The sequence below is a fragment of the Pocillopora damicornis genome, chromosome 8, assembly GCF_964200805.1.
Source record: "Pocillopora damicornis chromosome 8, jaPocDami1.2, whole genome shotgun sequence".
Classification (NCBI taxonomy): domain Eukaryota; kingdom Metazoa; phylum Cnidaria; class Anthozoa; order Scleractinia; family Pocilloporidae; genus Pocillopora; species Pocillopora damicornis.
The window spans coordinates 3,176,939-3,192,775 of NC_142677.1; the positions used below are offsets into that span (position 1 = coordinate 3,176,939).

The 15,837-nt window shown below is 38.1% G+C and overlaps 1 protein-coding gene, 1 long non-coding RNA gene and 1 pseudogene across 3 annotated transcripts; 2 read left to right on the top strand and 1 right to left on the bottom strand.

Annotated features, from left to right (window-relative positions):
- Nucleotides 1-323: 323 nt before the first annotated feature.
- On the bottom strand, nt 324-13,871 carry LOC149040953 (uncharacterized). The gene is made up of 2 exons (XR_016179070.1): nt 13,754-13,871; nt 324-653 (listed from the first exon to the last, which is right to left on the bottom strand). It is a non-coding gene; the product is annotated as an uncharacterized LOC149040953 (long non-coding RNA).
- LOC149040954 (DNA-directed RNA polymerase II subunit RPB4-like) lies at nt 4,068-14,549 on the top strand. The gene is made up of 4 exons (XM_089180063.1): nt 4,068-4,203; nt 4,479-4,659; nt 5,751-5,846; nt 13,775-14,549. The coding sequence occupies exons 1-4, from the start codon at nt 4,137-4,139 to the stop codon at nt 13,779-13,781; spliced, it is 351 nt and encodes a 116-aa protein (XP_089036189.1). The 5' UTR covers nt 4,068-4,136; the 3' UTR covers nt 13,782-14,549.
- LOC149040955 (uncharacterized) lies at nt 7,457-13,028 on the top strand (annotated as a pseudogene). Its single transcript, XR_016179068.1, has one exon. The product of XR_016179068.1 is annotated as an uncharacterized LOC149040955 (transcript).
- Nucleotides 14,550-15,837: the final 1,288 nt, after the last annotated feature.

Below are 15,837 nucleotides of genomic sequence, written 5' to 3' on the forward strand. Positions count from 1 at the left end.
AACCTGGACCAAAATTCCAAACCCTGTCTCAACCAACAATCAATCATCTGGAAAAAACAAAAAAATTAAATGAAAGTAGCTTACTTCCTTGAATTAGTACCTGACCATGCAGTTATTCAAAATTTTTGTCAAAATTATTCATGATAAATGTTTAGTTTTTTTCCATGATGCGCATGTTTACTTGGAGAATTTGGTTTCGGATCAACTACTACTCCCCCTATTGACATTTTTCTTTATTTCCATCACTTTTCTGCTTGATCTTATAGGGAGAAATTCTGTGCTAGTCACCCATAGCAACTAAAGGATGAACACACCATTGGAAATTGCTTCAATCTATTTTTAATCAAGTTTCTTTTACAGTTAACAAATATTCAATAACTCGTGTACATGTGAATCTGTCCCTTTGTTAAAATTTTCATGACTTTCAAACTAATACCTATAATACAACAAATTTGGATAAGAGGGCTTTCATACCCATTGCAAAGAAATAGCTGCAAGTTTTCATTGATCACTTGTTAAAACATAGGTGGTTGTTTTGACTACAAATTTTTTTTGCTAGTGACCAGTGCACTAACATCTAATGTTGTAACCCCAACATCTCAAAAAATGTTGCTAACATCTCATAGGTAATTTTTGCTAACTCAATACAAAACCTTTAGTATTCCCATCAACAGAACCTGATCAACTTGCAATGGATTGAAAGGTCAAAACAACCTAAGATGTTGGTGAACTGGGCCACTGGTGAGTTCAAACTATGTGAGGAATTTGTAGAGTTCTTCCACTGCTCCTTTCTTCTGGCTGCATTGCTGCATCACTGCAAAGCAGTCTGTCCATTACTGACCATTAAGTGCACACCACTTCCACTGATAAAAACAGACATTTCGTCAAGCAGCAGTAAATAAGAGAAGCATCAAGAATGATCCCAATTCTATTTGCTATGTAAAATATCACACAAGCTGTGAAAGTACAAAGTTCAGAAGCACTCACAGAAATGGAGAACACATTCAGGAAAAGTCCAACAACCAATACTGTGAACCGGGTTATTGGTGTCAGTTTACCTTCTGGTTCTCAGAGGCTTTTAAGAGCCCCTGACCATAAATATGTAGAATCCTCTGACAGTCACAAACTTTCGTTGTTCATTTTATTTTTCTAGAGGAACTTTCAATGAACCTTATTTAAAAATTAAATCAAAATTTGTCTCGCTTTGCTCTCTCCTCCCTCCCCCCCCCCAGTAAAACAATGAAAAATCATGCAACTCTAGCAGCTTTGTACACCACAATCCAATGCAGTCCCACTTAGAAAATTATATGTTATAGAATTTTCCTTTTTATCTTTTGTTACATTATTACATTTAAGTATGCATAGTGATCTGTTGAAATAATATACTTTGTATCTGTTTCATTAAGGTAAAATAAAGGTCAACATAAAAGAACACTAACAAGGTTGGGTATAAAGAATTATAGCGGACCTCACAGAGAGTAACCCCATAATTATCCAAAATAGTAGTAACCCATCAAGCCAAAAAAATTTGGATGTACAACCGTACAACCATTCAAGGTGCTACTTTTAACATGCGTGGTCAACTGTACTGCGGTCACCCCAATGCCACGGCTTTGTCCTGTAGTCCAGTGGTCATTGCACTGGGCTCTGAGTCAGACGACCTGGGTTCTAGTCCTGGCCAGGGCAAGGCGTTGTGCCCTTGAGACATGCAGGAAAAAAAAAATGCGAGCTCCGCTTTTAGGCTTGGCTAAATCTATATATTAAATCATAGTATACATCATCTCAAATCTTTATCCTAGTAGTTTTACTCCTCATATTTTCTATCTTGGCCCGCCATTAGCAGGGGCGTCAAGGTTAAAAAGAGTTTGGACCATGACGATAGAAAATGCAATGTGAACTGCTGAACAGCTTGAACCACCCATTTAAAGGCCTAGAAAAAGGACTGATATATATATCTACAGAACCTAGTATACACCTTCTTAACCCTTTAACTCCCAGAAGTGATTAACATGAAACTTCTCCCTATAATATCCATACAATAAGTAGCAAACAGGTAATGAGAATATTCAAACTTATCAGGTAGAAGCTGCTATCTTGATTAGCACCAAGTTCTCATAACTAATTTACAACAAAATGTTAAGCAGCTAGAGGGGAGAATTAACCATCAGATCCTGGGAGATTAAGGGTTAATAGCAGGAGCCTCGGAAGTCATACACTTGGTGACCTGACATAAGTTTGCAGAAGTTAGGCATGGCTGGACTTCTGTCATTAAGAGCTAATGATGTAATCAGAAGTATTTCTTCTTAAAAATGTAAGAAATGGCCCTAAACAGTGGTTACCAGACTTAGCCTTGTTTTCATGTCATATCAGAAATTGAATGAAAATGGTAGTTATCTCACTGCTTTAGGCAAAATTCAAGGGAAAATTTGGCTGGAACTGTCAGGATTGTACAACTTTCTCTAAGAAAATAACAGCATAGAGCCTCTATTTGGCTCAAAAATATGCGCTGATACTTGTCAGCAGACAATATCTGATCCAAGATGCAAACAGTTTTCTACAAGTGAAGCTCTGGGAAAACTGTGAGCTTCAAGAAACAGATAATGTCCAAGGACAAATACACAAGCATATTTTTATGCAAATAGAAGCTATTGTGCTTTATATCCTTTGAATATTTTCCAATGTGCATAGAAAAATGTTTGTGAACAGCTTATTCTTTGCTGTTTGGGATGTTTTCTTTTGAGTGTTTTCTAGTATGACCTTATAAACAAATGAGTATTTCCCTTCTTCTGTGACAATCATAAAATACTCTGTTATCTGAAATCAAGTTGCAAAAGAAGAATAATCATAGTGGACATAAGTTTTGAAAATTGTGGAGGTTCACTTGGGTGATATCCTTGGATATCCCCTAGTTTTAGCTAAGGGAATAGCTGGGGAATGTACAGTTATGTGATGAGTTTAGACCAATCACCTGCCCAAAAAAATATTTGATGGATCATAAAAAGGGCTATTTCATAAATTTATGCCACAGAGGACATAGCGATATGCTTATAACAGCTCTCAAAGGGTATTTTGGCATCTTAGCAGTCACATGCTGGGTTACATGAACTCAATTTGCACATACTGAGCACGACTGGGATAATGATGTAGAGATAAATTACTACATTGCAAAATATGTTTAAAACAGTTTCAGAAAATGAGAAGAGGCCAAAATCTTTGGTGATATTTTTGTAATGTTTAAATGTATTTTTGTGACATGGAAGAGGTCACGTTGTCACCGCAAGCTGAAAATAGTCGATTTCGCAAAATAGTAACTCTTCTGAAATTACTACTTTGCGAAATGAATAAAAATCCTTCTTATCAATTGACGATTACTCCAAAATCTTTTGAAAGTTATCTTTATCTTATGAGAAAATATATCTGCATTATTCCATTAGTTTCGTTAATTCTCACATAGCTTCGTTTCGTTTCGCAGAATAGAATAACCCAAGATTTCCGTCATAATAAAGTAAAATAATTGAGAGTAACTTTGCTGACTTCTTAGCATAAAGCACTTACTAAGTCTTTCGTGTAGTAACTTTGAATGGTTTGATAAGTGAAAGGCTCCACAAATACACCACTCGTTAAAAAAGGTATGTCAGATTTATCAGTACTTACGTTATTTCTACATCCACGGCTCCAATGTAACGTTGTGTATGTACATCTGACCAGAATGCCAGCCTATACCCGAAGCCTAAAGAATTCTGCTGTAAACACCTTAAGTTATAAGGTAACCGGGCAAAGGATTAAACTTAATCGGTTCTCCTTTTGCGTTTTGCGTTGTGCGCTCAAGAATTATTGGCACAGTATGCAGAGCTGCAAAACCATCGAAGAAGGCGGCATGCGATACTCCCGGCCGTATACATTCTGCTTTGTTTGCATGGTCGCCATACAGGCCATATTTGTTTCAGCTGTCCCTCCAGATCTGACAGGAATTCAGAATGATCAGATGGACAGTTTAATCAATGTATTCGTATTAGTCATTTGTCATTATCTATCTCTGATACGACAAAAATTTGTGAGCAGCAACTATCCAAGCCCGTTGTGGCCTGGAAACTACTAATTTTCTATCAGCGGTTACTAAGCTAAGTTCATCCAACATGGCGACAGGGGGGACATCTGCTCAACCAACAGAAGAAGATGCTACAGAACTACAGTTTCCAAAAGGTTTGAGCTATTCTGTTTTTCATGATTTTGCAGAGATATGATTATTTGACGCACTGATTAAGTAACACAAAAAGTATTTCATCCTGATGTCCCTCAGAAAAGAAAAATTTATCCTCTTCTTCATACATTTCACTAAGTAGGATCGCCTTTGTACGCGAGATCTCTTTGATTTCTATAATACTCAGCAGAGTGGCGGCCCCACTCACATTATAGATAAGGGCGGGAAACTGAAGCATACAATTTTTAATTTAAGTGTATCACCATTCGCTTTCTAGAATTTGAAAGTGCGGAAACATTGTTAAACTCCGAAGTGTACATGTTGTTGGAACACAGAAAGACGCAGAACGAAGGAGCAGAAGAAGAGCAAGAACTATCGGAAGTTTTCATGAAAACCCTTAACTACACACAGAAGTTTAGTCGATATAAAAACAGAGAAACCATCGCTCAAGTGAGAAGGTAACAGAATGAAATTAATTCAATGCTGATACACGTACAAAGAAACCTCAGAGAGAGAAAATGCTCAACCCTGAAATTACCAAGATCGAATTGTTATTTCTCCTTTCTCGTTTCTACTCATCTCCTTGTAAATTAGTTTCAAGAATTTGGTGTGAGATCAAGAGTTTCAACTTCTGCCTGATAAGTTTGAGTATCCTCATAACCTGTTTGCTGGATTATGTATGGATATTATATGGAGAAGTTACATTCTAATCACTTTTAAAAGTTAAAGGGTTAAAAAAATAGATCTTGTCATAACATGCTGGCTAATTCTTAAAGTAAAATATGAGAGTGTTGTGTTTGTGAATCAAAGGGCAATCTTTCCAGACATTAAGAGCAACTGATCAGTGATGCTTGACTGATAAGACTATTTCTGTGGCATATGAACAGAAACAGGAAAGATTTTCCTACTCTAGAGGTGAATAATAGAGGATATTTTAGTTTATATAATCTATTGGAGGAAAGATGCATAGATGATGTCATCATTAACCCTTTATCTCCCGAGATCTCACCAGTAATTCTCCTTACTGTCTGCCATATAGTTCTTGTGATGGTAGGTTTAAGAATTTGGTATTGCATCAACTAATAATCCCCTAATTAATTGTCTGTTTGATATTGTATTGATATTGTAAGGAGAAATTCTGTTGTGGTCACTCATGAGAGTTAAAGGGTTAACAACATCTTGCTTTTCCATCCTATAAAACATAGTGTTTCCATATTGCTACGGCTCTGTTCAGTAAAAGATCGCAGAACATGTCAAAATATAATAACATCAGTGATATTCTGTTGTACCTCATGAGCCACTTTTTTTTTTCCTTATCACATATGATGTCATCTCTGACACTTTTTTTTTCTTATCACATTTGATGTCATCTGTGATCTATCACTGAACTGATGCTCAGCAAAATAGAAACTATTTTTTTAAACAGAATAGTGGCCTCTGTAAAACAACCACCTTCTCTCATCTGCTTGTTAGTTTTACCCCAGACTGATTGTTGCTATGAAGTTCAACTTTATTTTCAGTTTCTGACAATCCAAACTTCTTGTTATAGTTTGCTGGGCAAGAAGAAACTGCACAAGTTTGAACTGGCCTGTTTGGCCAATTTATGTCCTGACACAGCAGAAGAAGCTAAGGCCTTGATTCCAAGGTGAGTGTTTACCTTTCAGACCCTAGCATCAGTATGCATGTTCTCCATACTGTTCTTTATACATTGTCTATGGAGTTGTGAAGGAGAATTTGTGTAACAGTCAAAAGTTTGTTTGGTGAGGGATCATTTTCTTTACACCTAATGTTTTTATTCTGCAGTGTTACTGCAAAGAGAAATTAGATGCAAGTCATTCCTTGGGATAAAGGTTTAATTAACCCTTTAACTTCGATAAATGACCAAGGCAGAATTTCTCCTTACAATGTCAATACATTATCAAGCAGACAAGTGAGAAGAATAAAGAGAAATATCAATCAGGGGATTATTAGTTGATCCAAACCCAAATTCTCCCAACCAAAATTGCAAAAATTGTACTGGAGACCGGAAGGAGAATTACTTATGAGATCTTGGGGGTGAAAGGGTTAAAAATCCATGTTTCACTGCATACACAGGGCGTGAAATTAATTTTTTTTTCTGATAGCCACTTGGCTCCTAAATTCATCAAAGTGGTAGCCAATTTAAAAAAAGTTGGTCGCCATTTTGAAAGACAAACAAAACCTTTTTTTTACGCTGTCATTGTTCTAGAAATTAAGTTAGGGAAAAGATCTTTAACGTGCTACAAAGGGGACACTAGGAAGGTGTTCGTAGTTCAGACGCGGATAAGTTAGAATGGGTTATCCCCCACCCCCTCTACTAGGTTTACTTCTGTCCCCATGATCTTTGTACAGTCTTCTGTTTAAATATATGGACGGTGGTACTATAGTAAAAAGTTTTGCCTGAATACATGGAATTTATCTAAATAATTTGAAAATCGCGTCTGCCGTCGGGCTGTAGGCCAAAATGATTTCGCTCGTTTTTCCTCTTTTGCTCCGTGAATATTAGAGCTACATGCAATTACTCATGATTAGTGACGCCGTAGTTTCTCCTCGACTCAACGAAAAAGTTCCAAACTAAACACAACAGCTAAGAACAGAATAAAAATTCTCCGACGAAACACAAATATAATCTACTGAATAGACCGCGATTTAGAGCTCTCGCCGTAATTTGTATCGTGTCGCGCTAGTTAAATCAACTGTCGCTTAGCAGCATCATAATTTTGAAACGGCTTGATTTAATTTGTTTAAATTCACTCAGCTGCGAGGCCTTATCTCAAAATAGGAAATCCTAAAGTTTTCGGAAAATCTATCGGTAATTTTGGAGACCGTCCTCAAAAACTGATTAACGGGAATTCCCCATAACATTAGCATAATAGTAGCAGTTGTCATGCAACTTCCACTATCTCAAACGTCAATTCTTTGGTCACGACGTGCAAAAATTGGTTTGGCTGCGAAGAAGGAAAGTCGGTTTTTGAGCGCTTTGAATGTAGTCAGTAGGCTTCTCGGAAAACTGTTTCCAGCTACCTTAAAATTGTTCAGATAACAGCGACAACAGATCACAAAATAGGTGTGTCTATGTTTATTTCATAGAAAATAGAAGGGTCTCATTTCCTTTCCATTGGAAAGTATTTTTGTTTGAAACTTTGAAAGTTGATGCTCTTTTTCTTTCACAAAATTGAAAAAACAAGTTACTCAAATCGTCCTATCTCAACCCAACCAAAAAAAAATTTTGCATGCCTACGTTTCAGAAGTGCCGGCCTTGCATTGAAATCGCGAATATGTAACCCCGCAAAATACCATCTCACCACAATCGCAAAATTAAGTACCCGCGAAATTAAGTTCCCATAATTGTAGAACTTAAGTTATGATATTTGCAAGAAAGCTGAAGTAAAAGCAATCGCGGAGAAAAAAGCTTAATAAGATTCACATTTGGACGGGATTCGAACCCGTGCCTCGCAGATGTCAGTTGGGCGTCTACCAACTAAGCTACGAGGCCACATGAAGCGAGAGAGATATCAAATTTGGCTTATTGTTGCGAGGATCACTCCTGTGGTTTTTAGTGCTTATTGTTATCCCATATCTTTTGGGGAAAAAAATTAACGGGGTACTCTACATCAATGCAAATCTCTAAAAAGTAGTACAATAGAAAACAAATGACGCTAAAAATCCGAGGTTTTATTTTTAACACGGTGATGTCTCCCATGTCTTCACTTTTGTATCTCGGTTGTCAATCGTACAAGTCAATCGAAAAAGCACACGATTTTGAAAACTAGTTGGAAAAATGAACGTTGAACGACCAAGCCGTGTTTAGAGGCGATCATACTTAGTAAATTACTTCGACTTAGGTGGAAGGGGAAGGTAAAGGAGAACGTTCAGTAACAATTTACAATTTCTTTTGTGATAACACTACTAAGGGTGCAATTTGCCTTAAAAAGCAAAATCCTTCGCCACACTCGTAATCCTCTATTGCTTCAGATTAAATCTGGCAGCACATGTGTCCATTTCAGTTTCCTGTCATAGTTTCCCATATCAGCTTCCTGAGTAGCCGAGAAAAAGATGGCGTGTGATAACTACTTGACAGCCGCTCACTTTGCCAAGAATTAAAATCGTATTTGTTTCCATAAATAAACCGTAAAATCTGGAGCAATGACCGACCGGAAGACCACCACACTTTCATTATTTCAACTTACGACATAATGCGATTTGCATCTAATCGAAAACAGTGAGAATACAAACGCAAACAATGGATAATCTCAAGGAATTACTTGCACCAAAAACATTTAACAGAGTCAGCCATGCCGCAGTTGTTGTTTGGATTCTAATCGGTGTAATCTTCCTTGGAATTTTTGCAGACGCAGAAAGCAGCGAATCCAGGTATGATTTCCGCTGTGGCGGGGCAAACAGTGAAAACATCGACCTTGTACGTGGAAGATGTTTCGAGTTATACGAGAAGCAGTATAACAAACACGATGTTGCTACCTATGGCTTCGTCACCATGAACTTTTTCCTCATTGCAACTGTCTGTGCTATTTACTCCCAAATAGCGAGCCCTACAGTCGATCGACTGTCGTCAAGCGCTCGGAACGATGATCTCGAGAGACAGTCGCCCGACCAAGAGAAAGCTGGAAAAAAGCTCTTTATCGCTTACTGCTCTCAGCTTGTCGCAAGGATTGTTTTAGGAGTTCTCTTTATGGTCCTACAAACTCAGGTTCTTTACCCTCGGGACTTTCCCTCCAGCTTTTCTTGTCATCTAACCTCTGAGGGGAATCAGCCAAGGAATTCTACTGGCGTTATGCAAAACGCCACCTTAACCTTGCACGAGTGTCATAATCAGTGAGCAACTAAGAAAAACTCTTGGATGCGCGCTGTTCTTATCGTGAACGGAATTTTTCTCTTTGGAATTCTGATGGAAACCGTCTATATTTTGCTACGTGCGTGGAAAGAAAACAGTTTCATGAAAAATTCAAACTTTCTAAAAGCTCACCTGAATCCCTTCCATGGCAGCTCACAAAATGCTACCACCGCGACCGCATTAAAACAAGATCCTCGGCAGCGAAAACAAAGAACGGAGCATGAAACGAACATCCCACATCTACCAAGCGAGCCTGAAAAACCCCGAAAACCACCGCTTCAGGAATTCATCGAGGGTACAAAGAAAATTATTAAAGAACAGACAAATAAACCTCCCCAACTCCGGTCGCCTTTTTCAAGTACTCCCGGCGAAAGACACCCAGCTAAACATTTGACTCTGGATCAGATTTACACAAAACTTGTCGTTGTTCCAGACATGGCTAATTATGACTTTACTGGAGACAGACAGCAGAAACTCGAAGTCTACGCCAGATCGGGTGAGAAAAACACAACACCTAGAGGGCCGGAGGACATTATTAACCACGAAAACAAAAAAGTGTTGATTGTTGGTCGTCCCGGAATCGGAAAGACACTTTGTTGTTCCAAAGTTCTCAGGGACTGGGCATTAAACAAAGTATTTCATAAAACGCCTGATGCTAAACTCCATTTTGATGCTACTTTCTTCTTCAAATTCAGAGCATTCAACGCTGCAGCCAACCTAAGCCTCAGGGAACTGCTCACTTTGTCAGAACATTCCCCCTCAAAACACATGGATGATGAAGTCTGGAATTACGTCCTTGAGAACCCCCAGAAAGTTCTTCTTGTTTTCGATGGAATCGATGAATTTAAACAGAACTCAAAGATCGGCGAGGAAAATTTCGATCCTAAATTCAGAAACCATGTAGACGAGAAGATGCCCATGTCTGCTCTTTACGAGAAGCTTGCGTCTGGGAAACTTCTCAACGGAGCTGCCGTTTTGACAACCACAAGACCAACGGCTTTGTCATGCATCGAACGTCTTTCTTTCGACAAAGTCTTTGAGATCCTCGGCTTCTCATCCGAACAAGTCGAAGAGCACGTAACCAAATTTGCTGAAGAGGACAAGCATGCGGGCGAAACAATGTGGCGACACATCGGCGGCAACAGGAACATTCTCTCTCTATGCTATATTCCTGCGAGTTGCTTCATCATTTGCTCAAGTCTATTTCAAATGGTGAAGTTCTATGGTTCTAAGAGTCTAAGCCTACCAACGAAATTAACAGATATTTACAAGAAAGCTGTGAAAATTTTTTACTTAGGCCACAACGAAGAATTCCGTGGCCAGAATTTCACCCGCGAAGACTTTGAATCAGACGATTTGCCCCCTGAAGTGGAAAAGAAATTCGAGAAACTGGAAAAAATGGCATTTGAAGGAATTAAAGAAGGAAGGCTAGTCTTTGGAGGAAATGAAGTACGCGGAATGGAAGACAGCGCTCTTTTTCACCGCTTACTTGACCGTGAAACTGTTGCGTTAAAACGTGAACAACAATTCTGTTTCATCCATTTAACAATGCAAGAGTTTTTCGCTGCGAGGCACCTAGCGAACATGAGTGAAACAGAATTGAGAAACTTTGTTTCAATAAACATCGAGGACGGCAAATGGCAGCTGGTTTTTCAGTTTCTAGCAGGACTAATGAACGAGAAAGAAAAACTACCGAGTGAAATCATCACAGACCTTCTTCCTGTGGAAACTGAAGAGAAAGAAAACGGGTTCAACGACAAAGAGTTGCCAGAGGATACGGAGCCAAGGAAAGTAATGCGTTGGCCGACTGAAGACAAAAAACATTTAGCAGTGACATTATTTAAATGTGTTACCGAAAGCAGTGAGATGGAGGAAATAGTTCAGAGAAAACTACAGCAAATTAACTTTATTTCGGTAAATTTTGTTCGTTGTCAACTCACACCTGTTGATTGTGCTTCATTGGCTACTGTAATTACGAATGTTCAACAAATTTCACATTTAGATTTGGCTTACAATAACTTTGGTCCATTAGGTTGTTTTGAAATTTGTAAGTTGTTAAAATGTAGTAAATCTCAACTGAGATGGTTACGCCTCGGAGGAAATCAATTGACAGACGAAGGAGCAAAGTATTTAGCTGAAGCCATCAACAACAACAACTGTCAGCTACGCACGTTAAACCTCTCAGCAAATAACATCTCACACGTTGGAGCACAGCACTTGGCTGAAGCCATCAACAACAACTGTCAGCTACGCACGTTAATCCTCTCAGCAAATAACATCTCAAACGTTGGAGCAAAGCACTTGGCTGAAGCCATCAACAACAACAACTGTCAGCTACGCACGTTAAACCTCTCATTAAATAACATCTCACACGTTGGAGCACAGCACTTGGCTGAAGCCATCAACAACAACAACTGTCAGCTACGCACGTTAGACCTCACAGCAACTAACATCTCAGACATTGGAGCACAGCACTTGGCTGAAGCCATCAACAACAACAACTGTCAGCTACGCGAGTTAAACCTCTCATTAAATAACATCTCAGACATTGGAGCACAGCACTTGGCTGACGCCATCAACAACAACAACTGTCAGCTACGCGCGTTAATCCTCCCGTTTAATAACATCTCAGACATTGGAGCACAGTACTTGGCTGAAGCCATCAACAACAACAACTGTCAGCTACGCGAGTTAAACCTCTCATTAAATAACATCTCAGACATTGGAGCACAGTACTTGGCTGAAGCCATCAACAACAACAACTGTCAGCTACGCACGTTATTCCTCCCGTACAATAACATCTCAGACATTGGAGCACAGCACTTGACTAACGCCATCAACAACAACAACTATCAGCTACGCACGTTAGACCTCTCAGCAAATAACATCTCAGACATTGCAGCACAGCACTTGGCTGAAGCCATCAAAAACAACAACTGTCAGGTACTCACGTCATTTCTTTCAGACACTGAAGTACAGCACTTGGCAGAAGCCATCAACTGCTTAAGATGTCAGCTACGCTCGTTAGATCCCTCAGAAAATAACATTTCAGACGCGTTAGCACAGAAATTGATTGAAACCTTGGACAGATTGGCTGGCCACCCCGTAAGTTAAACTTCTTAGCAAATAACATCACAGAAGCTGGGAAACGATACGCAAATAGTTTAATTGACAAGAGTGTGTCTCACTACAGCCTTGTTATATAGAATCGCTTATTGACAAATAATGGATAAATCAGGAAAAAATTATTTTTTAACCACTTACGGTTCAAAATGTGAGGTAACCAGCTCAGTGACAATTACAGAAACCAAATTTGTGAAGCGCTCAGAGCAGCGAGACTATTTGAATCGGATCGAAATGAAGAAAAATGAACCAATCAACATGATTATTGAGAACAAAGGATGTCAAACAGTTTTTTTCTGTAAACGAAGCAATGACATTGAAAAGTACAAAACTTACTGCATAGAAAACAGACAAATCTCGGACCTCTCAGGAAACTTTATTATTTTATGATTGGTTTATTTCGATCCTAAATTTACTGCATGCTTCTGTATCTTTTGATCACTTATATCTGTTACAAGGAGTAGTTTTTTGTTAAGTTTAATGAAGTTCTTTTGGAGATTAAAAGTGAATCAGATGGGTAAATACAATACAGATTTTGCTTGCCAGAATTAAAAGTTTTCTTTCAGTGTTAAAATTTTTTTCAGTCAAAGCAATCCGGTTCAAGTAGTTTCATACTTTCTGCCAATTAAATTGTAACCAAATTGTAAACATGTGAACTCCTTGCTTTTTAAGACAAAATACCTTCAGTAGATAAGTGATGAGAGACTTATGTCATTTTAATTTGCCCAATTTGTAGTGGTTTCTGCAATTTTTATAAATATAAGAGTATTTTTGTACATAGGGGCAAAACTCCTAAGTTTCACAGATGAATGTTGAATAAATCATGTAAACAGATTTATCATTTGTGTTGCTGTCAATTCATACCAGACAGAGTAAAGAGCTTTAACCTGATTTTTGAAACAGAGAAAATTGGACAAAGGGAGGAGCTGGGGAAGGGGGAGGGGGGTTGAAGCCTTCCCAATATCAAACAAAAGTAGCAATAACTGAATTCAAGTCCTCTGATTTCAAAATTTCAAATTCAAAATTTTTGTCAAATTATTCATGATAAATGTTTCGTTTTTTTCCATGATGCGCATGTTTACTTTGGAGAATTTGGTTTCGGATCAACTACTACTCCCCCTATTGACATTTTTCTTTATTCCCATCACTTTTCTGCTTGATCTTATAGGGAGAAATTCTGTGCTAGTCACCCATAGCAACTAAAGGATGAACACACAATTGGAAATTGCTTCAATCTATTTTTAATCAAGTTTCTTTTACAGTTAACAAATATTCAATAACTCGTGTACATGTGAATCTGTCCCTTTGTTAAAAATTTTCATGATTTTCAAACTATACCAAACTATAATACAATAAATTTGGATAAGAGGGCTTTCATACCCATTGCAAAGAAATAGCTGCAAGTTTTCATTGATCACTTGTTAAAACATGGGTGGTTAATTTGACTACAAATTTTTTTTGCTAGTGACCAGTGCACTAACATCTAATGTTGTAACCCCAACATCTCAAAAAATGTTGCTAACATCTCATAGGTAATTTTAGCTAACTCAATACAAAACCTTTAGTATTCCCATCAACAGAACCTGATCAACTTGCAATTGATTGAAAGGTCAAAACAACCTAAGATGTTGGTGAACTGGGCCACTGGTGAGTTCAAACTATATGAGGAATTTGTAGAGTTCTTCCACTGCTCCTTTCTTCTGGCTGCATTGCTGCATCACTGCAAAGCAGTCTGTCCATTACTGACCATTAAGTGCACACCACTTCCACTGATAAAAACAGACATTTCGTCAGGCAGCAGTAAATAAGAGAAGCATCAAGAATGATCCCAATTCTATTTGCTATGTAAAATATCACACAAGCTGTGAAAGTACAAAGTTCAGAAGCACTCACAGAAATGGAGAACACATTCAGGAAAAGTCCAACAACAAATACAGTGAACCAGGTTATTGGTGTCAGTTTACCTTCTGGTTCTCAGAGGCTTTTAAGAGCCCCTGACCATAAATATGTAGAATCCTCTGACAGTCACAAACTTTCGTTGTTCATTTTATTTTTCTAGAGGAACTTTTGATTAACCTTATTTAAAAATTAAAATCAAAATTTGTCTCACTTTGCTCTCTCCTCCCTCCCCCCTAGTAAAACAATGAAAAATCATGCAACTCTAGCAGCTTTGTACACCACAATCCAATGCAGTCCCACTTAGAAAATTATATGTTATAGAATTTTCCTTTTATCTTTTGAAAATATAAATTTGTTACGTTATTACATTTAAGTATGCATAGTGATCTGTTAAAATAATATACTTTGTATCTGTTTCATTAAGGTAAAATAAAGGTCAACTTAAAAGAACACTAACAAGGTTGGGTATAAAGAATTATAGCAGAGCTCACAGAGAGTAACCCCATAATTATACAAAATAGTAGGAACCCATCAAGCCAAAAAAATTTGGATGTACGACCGTACAACCATTCAAGGTGCTACTTTTAACATGCGTGGTCAACTGTACCGCGGGCACCCCAATGCCACGGCTTTGTCCTGTAGTCCAGTGGTCATTGCACTGGGCTCTGAGTCAGACGACCTGGGTTCTAGTCCTGGCCAGGGCAAGGCGTTGTGCCCTTGAGACGTGCGGGAAAAAAAAAATGCGAGCACCGCTCTTAGGCTTGGCTAAATCTATATATTAAATCATAGTATACATCACCTCAAAGCTTTATCCTAGTAGTTTTACTCCTCATATTTTCTATCTTGGCCCGCCATTAGCAGGGGCGTCTAGGTTAAAAAGAGTTTGGACCATGACGATAGAAAATGCAATGTGAACTGCTGAACAGCTTGAACCACCCATTTAAAGGCCTAGAAAAAGGACTGGTATATATATATCTACAGAACCTAGTATACACCTTCTTAACCCTTTAACTCCCAGAAGTGATTAACATGAAACTTCTCCCAATAATATCCATACAATAAGTAGCAAACAGGTAATGAGAATATTCAAACTTATCAGGTAGAAGCTGCTATCTTGATTAGCACCAAGTTCTCATAACTAATTTACAACGAAATGTTAAGCAGCTAGAGGGGAGAATTAACCATCTGATCCTGGGAGTTTAAGGGTTAAAGCTTCATCCTTGTAGTTCAGTACCTCAATTTTTTTCTTGTAGCCCAACATAAGCACCTTGTCCAGGTCAAGGAGAATTCGAGCTATTTTAACAACAAAAATTTAGTGCGAATGAATGAATGGTAGTCACAAGAGGTCATCACCACCTTTCTTGCAGTCTGGTCATTTATTGACAGAGGAACACTTCTCAGCAATAGAAGTTGTCATAAAAAGCTTCATTTCAAAAGAACTTTACAGTTGACAAATGATTAAGCAACCTCATGATCAATGAAATAAGCTATAATATGCTGTTTATTCAGTCCCAATATGTACTGGTATTTCTCTGAGTGATTTACATCTAACTTCTCCTTACAATATCCATACACTATCCAACAAACAAGTAATGAGAATACTCAAACTTATCAGTTAGAGGTTGTTATTGTGATTTTAACACCAAATTCTTGTCACTAAATCACAAGGAAATGTGTAACAACTGGATGGGAGAATTAACAATCAGATCTTAGGAGTTTAAGGGTTAATAGCAGGAGCCTCGGA

Excerpts from the sequence above, each read along its gene's own strand:
- LOC149040954 (XM_089180063.1), top strand. The coding sequence starts at position 4,137 with ATGGCGACAGGGGGGACATCTGCTCAACCAACAGAAGAAGATGCTACA. Across the intron at positions 4,204-4,478 it reads AGAACTACAGTTTCCAAAAG|AATTTGAAAGTGCGGAAACA; the intron begins GTTTGAGCTATT and ends TTCGCTTTCTAG. Across the intron at positions 4,660-5,750 it reads ACCATCGCTCAAGTGAGAAG|TTTGCTGGGCAAGAAGAAAC; the intron begins GTAACAGAATGA and ends TTCTTGTTATAG.